This window comes from Capricornis sumatraensis, chromosome X (assembly GCF_032405125.1).
Source record: "Capricornis sumatraensis isolate serow.1 chromosome X, serow.2, whole genome shotgun sequence".
In the NCBI taxonomy this organism is placed as follows: Eukaryota; Metazoa; Chordata; class Mammalia; order Artiodactyla; family Bovidae; genus Capricornis; species Capricornis sumatraensis.
Window position 1 is genome coordinate 68,554,835 of NC_091092.1, and position 9,101 is coordinate 68,563,935.

The 9,101-nt window shown below is 37.4% G+C and overlaps 1 protein-coding gene across 1 annotated transcript in view; it reads right to left on the reverse strand.

Annotated features, from left to right (window-relative positions):
* The window catches only part of CYLC1 (cylicin 1), a 32,870-nt gene extending 32,430 nt beyond the window's left edge, over positions 1–440 (reverse strand). The window contains exon 1 of the mRNA XM_068963185.1: positions 346–440. Coding sequence (XP_068819286.1) covers positions 346–440 — 95 coding nt within the window. The remainder of the gene's footprint in view (positions 1–345) is intronic.
* Positions 441–9,101: the final 8,661 nt, after the last annotated feature.

Sequence of the window (9,101 nt, forward strand, 5' to 3'; positions counted from 1 at the left end):
AGGGTCTCTGACTACAGCAGACCTGGGAGGCACAACATGTGGCATAAGACCTTTTGGAGGAGATTACCATTAGCCCCATTATAGAGCCACAGAGCAGAGGACTCACAAACTGGAGAAAAGTAATACCAAAGAAGTTCTTGCAGTGTTACAAAAGTTCTATGGGCCAGAACAGATTTCCCAACCTGGGGATTGCAAAGGGACTGTGAACTCCGAGGGAATTTGAAGGCCAGTGTGATTTGACTACAGAACGTCCACAGGACTGGGGAAACAAACATTTGGATGGCACAAACAAAATCTTGTGCACACCAGGACCCAGGAGAAAGGAGCAGACTGAGCCAGACTTGCCTGTGAGTGTCCAGGAGTCTCTGGTGAAGGCATAGCTCAACAGTGGCATGCTGCAGGGTAAGGGGCACTGACTTCAACAGTCCTGGGAGCCACATGGTGCTGGCATAAGTCTTTTGAAAGAGGTCGCCATTACTGCCATTACTCTTACCATAGTTTTGCCTCAGGCCAAAGTACAGGGAGGGAACACAGTACCACATCAACAGAAAATTGGATTAAAATTCTACTGAGCAAGGCCCCACCTATCAGAGCAAAATCCAGTTTGCCCACAACCAGTACCTAGTAGGGCTTCCCTGGTGGCTCAGACGGTAAAGTGTCTGCCTGCAATGCAGGGGACCTGGGTTTGATTCCTGGGTTGGGAAGATCCCCTGGAAAAGAAATGGCAATCCACTCCAGCACTCTTGCCTGGAAAATCCCATGGATGGAGGATCCTGATAGGCTACAGTCCATGGGGTCACAAAGAGTCAGACAGGACTGAGTGACTTCACTTTCACTTTCACTTTCAGTACCTAGCATCAGGAAGCTTCCACAAACTTCTTATCCTTATCCATCACAGGGCAAACAGAATGAATAGGACAATTACAGAAAACTAACCAAACTGATCATACATCACAGCCTTATCTGACACAATGAAATTATGAGCCATGGCATGTAGGGCTACCCAAGACAGATGAGTCATGATGAAGAGTTCTGACAAAAAAATGATCCACTGAAGAAATGAATGGCAAGCCACTTCAACATTCTTGCCTTGAGAACCCCATGAACAGTATGAAAAAGCAAGGGGATACAAAACTGAAAGATGAACTCCTAAGATCAGTATGTGCCCAATATACTACTGGAGAAGAGTGGAGAAATATCTCCAGAGGAATGAATAAGCTGAGCCAAAGTGAAAACAATGCCCAGTTATGGATGTGTCTGGTAGGGAAAGTAAAGTCCAATGCTATAAGAATGATAATGCATAGAAACCTTGAATGTTAAGTCCATGAGTCAAAGAAAATTGGAAGTGGTCAAACAGGAGATGGCAAAAGGAAACATCGACTCTTTAGGAATCTGAACTAAAGTGGGCTGGGATGCATGAATTTAATTCAGATGACCTTTACATCTACTACTGTGGGCAAGAATCCCTTAGAAGAAATGAAGTAGATCTAATAGTCAACAAGAAAGTAGAAAATGTAATCAGTTCAGTTCAGTTCAGTCGCTCAGTCATATCCGACTTTGCGACCCCATGAATTGCAGCACACCAGGGCTCCCTGTCCATCACCAACTCCCAGAGTTCACTCAAACTCACATCCATCGATTTGCTGATGCCATCCAGCCATCCCATCCTCTGTCATCCCCTTTTCCTCCTGCCCCCAATCCCTCCCAGCATCAGAGGCTTTTCTAATGAGTCAACTTTTCGAATGAGGTGGCCAAAGTACTGGAGTTTCAGCTTTAGCATCATTCCTTCCAAAGAAATCCCAGGGCTGATCTCCTTTAGAACGGTCTTGGGTGCAATCTCAAAAATGACAGAATGATCTCTGTTTCTAAGGCAAACCATTCAATATCATAGTAATCCAAGTCTGTGCCCCGACCACTAATGCCAAAGAAGCTCAAGTTGAGTGGTTCTATGAAGACCTACAAGACATTCTAGAACTAACACCAAAAAAAAAGATGTCATTTTCATTATAGCTGACTGGAACGCAAAAGTAGGAAGTCAGGAGATACTTGGAGTAATGAGCAAGCTTGGCCTTGGAAATGAAGCAGGGCAAAGGCTAACAGAGTTTTGCCAAGAGAACGCACTGATCATAGCAAACACCCTCTTCCAATAACACAACAGATGACTCTACACATGAACATCACCAGATGATCAATACCAAAATCAGACTGATTATATTCTTTGCAGCCAAAGATGGAGAAGTTGTATACAGTCTGAAAAAAGACTGTGAGCTGTGAGCTCCCACTGTGAGTTGACTGTGGCTCAGATCATGAACTCCTTAGTGTCAAATTCAGACTTAATTTGAAGAAAGTAGGCAAAAACAATAGGTCATTCAGGTATGACCTAAAACAAGTCCCATATGATTAAACAGTGGAAGTGACATATAGATTCAAGGGGTTAGATCTGATAGACAGAGAGCTTGAAAAACTACAGATGAAGGTTTGTAACATTGTACAGGAGGCAGTGATCAAAACCACCCCCAAGAAAGAAATGCAAAAAGGCAAAATGGTTGTCTTAGGATGCCCTTACAGATAGCTGAGAAAAGAAGAGGAGCAAAAGGCAAAGGAGAAAAGGACACATATACATGGGGTGTTGTAAAAAGGCTTAAGTGAACAATGGAAAGAAATAGAGGAAAACAAAAGAGTGGAAAGACTAGAGATATCTTCAAGAAAACTACAGATAACAAGGAAGCATTTCATACAAAGATAGGAACAATAAAGGACAGAAACGGTATGGACTTAACAGAAGCAGAAGATATCAAGAAGAGGTGGCAAGAATACACAGAAGAACCATACAAAAAAAATATATTCATGACCCAGATGACCATGATGCTTTGATAACTCACCTAGAGCCAGACATCCTGCAGTCCACAGTCAAGTGGGCCTTAAGAAGCATCACTACGAACAAAGCTAGTGGAGTTGGTGAAATGCCAGCTGATCTATTTGAAATCCTCAAAGATGATTCTGTGAAAGTGCTGCACTCAATATGCCAGCAAATATGGAAGACTCAGTAGTGGCCACAAGACTGGAAAAGGTCAGTTTTTACTCCAGTCCCAAACAAAGGTAATGACAAAGAATGTTCAAGCTACCCCACAATCACTCTTTCACACACTAGCAAAGTAATGCTCAAAATTCACCAAGCTAGGCTTCAACAGTATGAAAGTCAAGAACTTCCAGATGTTTAAACTGGATTTAGAAAAGGCAGAGGAACGAGAGATCAAGTTGCCAACATCTGTTGGATCATAGAAAAAGCAAGAGAATTCCAGAAAGACATCCACTTCTGATTCATTGACTATGCTAAAGCCTGTGGCTGTGTGAATCACAACAAACTATGGAAAATTCCTAAGCAGATAGGAATACCAGAACACCTTACCTGCCTCCTGAGAAACCTGTATGCAGACCAAGAGGCAACAGAACAGGAAATGAAACAATGGACTGGTTCCGGGTTGGGAAAGGAGCAAATCAAAACTGTGTATTGTCACCCTGCTTATTTAATCTATATGCAAAGTACATCAAGTGAAATGTCAGGTTAAATGAAGCACAGGCTGGAATGTTGCTGGGAGAAATTTCAGTAACCTCAGATATGCAGATATCATCACCCTTATGGCAGAAATTGAAGAGGAACTAAAGAGTCTCTTAATGAAAGTGAAAATGGAGAGTGCAAAAACTGGCTTAAAACTCAACATTCAAAAAAATGAAGATAATGGCATCCAGTCTCATCACTTCATGACAAATAAGTGGAGAAGCAATGGAAACAGTGCCAGATTTTATTTTCTTGGGCTCCAAAATAACTGCAGATGGTGACTGCAGCCATGAAATTAAAAGACACTTGCTCCTTGGGAAAAAAAAAAAAATCATTGAAAACCTAGACAGCATATTAAAAAGCAGGGGCATTACTTTGCTGAAAAAGATCCATCTAGTCAAAGCTATGGTTTTTCCAGTAGTCATGTATGGATGTGAGAGTTGGACCATAAAGAAGGCTGAGCATGGAAGAATTGATGACTCTGAACTGTGGTGTGGAAAAGACTCTTGAGAGTCCCTTAGACTGCAAGGAGATCAAATCACTTAATTCTAAAGGAAATCAATCCTGAATATTCATTGGAAGGGCTGATACTGAAGCCAAAACTCCAATACTTTGGCCACCTGATGCGGAGAACTGACTGATTGGAAAAGACCCTGAAGCTGGGAAAGACTGAAGGCAGAAGTAGAAGGGGACAACAGAGGTCAAAATGGTTGTATGACATCACCTACTCAATGGACATGAGTTTGAGCAAGCTCTGGGATATGTTGAAGGACAGGGAAGCCTAGTGTGTTGCGGTCCATGGTGTCACAAAGAGTCAGTCATGACTGAGCGGCTGGACAACAGAAAAATCACAAGGAATTGACAAGAGTACAGTTGATAGTACTGTATAGCATGATAGTAGGCCACATAAGAAAATCATGGCAAAATGAAGTGGAGCAACAATGGGATCAGTAGATAAATGTGGTAGGGAAAGCTATCAGGTGACATAATCTTATGGCATGAGATTCCAAGCAAGCTCTTTTTAAGGAATAGAGAAGAGAAAAGATTTGGAAATGCCACTGAGGAAACAAATCTACAGTACCTCTGAGTTCTGTTTTATAAGAGGATATGGGAGAAAATACTTCCCACTAGAGAAGGATTTACTTATAATACTGTGTTTAAAAGAGATAATAATGTCTAGTAGTGACATAATCTGAACCCTTTGTGATGTAAGAGGCAAGAGCAGATATAGGCAGTATTAAACTAGAAATACATTTTAAAAGCACTAGGGAACTAAATCGTTAATTTCTAAATAAAATCATTATTTTCCCTTTTTTTTCAAACTATGTTGCATTTTCTGATTCTAGAAATAATACATACTTTTTGAAAAAAAAATCCAAACATTATAGAAATATATCATTTTAACAGGGAATAGATCTCTATAATTTTTTAGAATTTATATTTCGGAGTCAAAGGTTTTCTTTTTTTTTTTTTTAAATTTATTTATTTTTATTTTTTTTTAATTTTAAAATCTTTAATTCTTACATGTGTTCCCAAACATGAACCCCCCTCCCACCTCCCTCCACATAACATCTCAGTGGGTCATCCCCATGCACCAACCCCAAGCATGCTGTATCCTGCGTCAGACATGGACTGGCGATTCAATTCTTACATGATAGTATACATGATTTCTAAACTTTATTTTCATTGTTGAAATTGTGCAGTTTTTCATATTTTTACTGATCTTTGACTTTTTTTTTCTACAAATTACCTATGGCATATTAACTATAGCCTTCTTACTGATTTTTACATGCTTTTAAAAATAGGTTGTGTCATAAGAATTTTCTATTTTTGTAAGTCAAAATGGCTGAATATTGATAGTTTTATATGGTTCAACCTAATATATATGGATATTAGCTATTAGCTCTAAGTCAATATGGCTTACATAATCATAATTTTTTGTATTACTGTCAGTAATACTCTTTTAAAGGAGATTGACGTTTAAAATAGAGACTAACACTGAATGATGTAGCCACTTAATCCTGAAGAAATACTTTTGTTTAATTCCTATTAATAATATTTTATCATCCACTTAATGATACCTTTAAAAATCAACTAACTATAATGTTTTAATTGGCAATAATATAAAGTCTTCTTTTTTTATCAGAAAAACAGGATGGCTTAATGTTCTTTACATAGAAAATTAAATATACCAGAGTACCATAATAAATTCTTACTATGTTTTTTTCTGCCTTTCATTTTAAAGTGCCTTCACACACAGTAATTACTTCCCTTCTCCCTAAAATAAGATGTGGTTATAAGTATACATATACACACACTCAGAGTGATTAAAATATTCAAGGCCATGCAGCTATTTTGTGAAAGAGTCTGAACTAGTTAAATTTCAAAGTAAAACACTTAAGATATTAATGGAAATTTTGTACCTCTGTTTAAAATACAACTTTCAGTCATGGCCAGTTAGCTCAGTTGGATAGAGCATGATGCTAATAAAATACAAGTTTTAATCTATAAGTAGCTACTATTAGAGGAACATTATTTATATTAAAATATAAATATGAAGCTAAATTGTGCATACTAACCTTTAAAAACGCTAAAAATTATTGAAAAGAGGACTTACAATCTTGGAAGAGACATTTCCCCTGCCTATAGGTTACCAGGACTTTAACACTGTAAGTTCAAACTGGTAACGCTGAGTGATGACATCATAAAGAGACTGTAAACAGCAGGAACTTAAAGGGATAAGACACAGTAATTACATTTTACAGTGCATAAGTGCTTCTGAAATCTATTCCATAACTTTAGATGTGTTCACACACAATGTTTTACCGTTTGAACTGAGAGAATCAGTTTTTCATTGATTGAATCTGTTTTTATTTTTTTTAAATTAGAGTAAAATTGCTTTACAATGTTGTGTTGATTTCTGCCCTACAAAAACATAAATCAGCCATAATTATACATATATCACCCCCGTCTTGAATCTCCCAACCTTCTTCCTATCCCACCTCTCTGGGTCATCACAGAGCTCCAGGCTGGGCTCTATGTGTTATACAGCAACTTCTCACCAGTTATCTATTTTAAACATGGTAATGTATATATGTCAATGCTACTTTCTCCATTCATTTCACTCTCTCCTTCCCCGACTGTATCCACAGATGCAATCTCTAAATCTCTGTCTCCATTCCTTTCTGCAAATAAGTTCATCAATAACATTTTCTGAGATTCCATATACATGTGTCAATACACAATATTTGTTTTTCTCTTTCTGACTTACTTCACTCTGTATAACAGGCTCTAGGTTCGTCCACCTCACTGGAACTGACTCAAATTCATTATTTTTTATGGTTTAATAATATTCCATTGCATATATGTACCACTTCTGCTTTATCCATTCATCTGTAGATGGATATCTAGATTGTTTTCATGTCCTGGCTACTGTAAATGGTGATGCAATGAATATTGTGATACTTGTGTCTTTTAGAATTGTGGTTTTCTCAGCGTATAGTCCCTGTAGTGAGACTGCTGGGTCATATGGCAGATTTATTTTTTGACCCATTTCATAGAGTAATGGAAATAAAAATAAAACAAACAAATGGACTCTAATTAAACTGAAAAGTTTTTGAAAGGCAAAGGAAATGATAAACAAGATTAAAAGACAATCCTCAAAATAGGAGAAAATAATTGCAAATGGAACAACTGACAAGTGATTAATCTTTAAAATATATAAGCAGCTCAAACAGCTCAAAATCAGAAAGAAAAAAACACAGCTCAATCAAAAAATCAGCAAAAAATCTAGGCAGACATTTCTCCAAAGAAGACAGATGACCAATAAACACATGAAAAGATGCTAAACTTCACTAATTATTAGAGAAATGCAAATAAAAATTACAGTGAGGTATCACCTCACACCAGTCAAAATGACCATCATCAAAAAAATCTACAAACAATAAATGCTGGAGAGGATATGTAGAAAAGGGAACCTTCCTACACATTTGGTGACAATGTAAACTGATAGAGCCATTATGGAGAACAGTATAATGATTACTTAAACTAGAAACGAAGCTGATTGCTTAAGACACATCTAATTGCTTGATATCAGTTTATATTAACATGAGTTTTGGGCATGTATATGTCCACACAAATCTGTGTAACTATACACATACACCTGTGTATGTGTGCATGAGAGATATATGGGCTGAAAGGAAAATACAAGAATATTCCTCTCTAAAGAGCAACTGTAGTGTGTACATTTTCTTCATGTTCAGGCTCCTTTTCCTCCAAAACTATATATAAGCTTGAAGATATTTTCCTTAAAAAAACACTTAAATATAGTATATTCTTAGATATGTAAATTAAGCAAATGTAAAATGCCTATTAAAATAGTACCAAAGAGTATGAAAAAAAAATTTTTTTCCCCATCTCCAAATTTGAACACAACTGTTGGTTATGTACAGAGTTACGTTTGAACAACTTATCAAATTGTACTTGGTAGGAAATTTACAAATGTGAAATTTTCATCATATGAAATGAAAACTTGTGCAGCAGATAAGGATGTGTACAGGTATAATTGTCTATCTGTCCTAGATAAACATAAGTGAGTATTGTTTTGACCCTGAGAGGAAGAGCAATTCATTTGCTATTCTCATTAGTTTTTTTAAACCTAATTTGCATTGGATTTTTCCTTATTTTTAAATTAATTTACTTATTTTAATTGGAGGCCAATTATTTTATAATACTATAGTGATTTTTGCCAAACATTGACATGCATCAGCCATGGGAGTACATGTGTCGCCCATCCCGAAACCCCCTCCAACCTCCCTCCCCATCCCATCTCTCAGGATTATCCCAATGCACCAATCCTGAGTGCCTTGTCTCATGCATCAAACCTGGACTGGTGATCTAGTTCACATATAGTATTATACATGTTTCAATGCTAATCTCTCAAATCATCCCACCCTCACCTTCTCCAACAGAGTCCAACATTCTGTTCTTTACATCTGTGTCTCTTTTGCTGTCTTGAATATAGGGTCATCGTTACCATCTTTCTAAATTCCATATATAGGTGTTAATATACAGTATTGGTGGTTTTTTTTTTTTCTGGCTTACTTCAATCTGTATAATAGACTCCAGTTTCATTCACATCATTAGAACTGGTTCAAATGCATTCTTTTTAATAACTGAGTAATATTCCATTGTGTATATATGCCTCAACGTTCTTATCCATTCACCTGCAGATGGACATCTAGGTTCCTTCCATGCCCTAGCTATTTTAAACAGTGCTTCAGTGAACATTGGGATGCAAGTGTCTCTTTCAATTTTGATTTCCTCAGTGTGTATACCCAGCAGTGAGATTGTTGGGTCGTATGGCAGTTCTATTTCCAGTTTTTTAAAAATCTCCACACTGTTCTCCATAGTGGCTGTACTATTTTGCATTCCCACTGACAGTGTAAGAGAGTTCCCATTTTCCACACCCTCTCCAGAATTTATTGCTTGTAGACTTTCTGATGGCAGTGATTCTGACAGGTGTGAGATGGTACCTCACTGT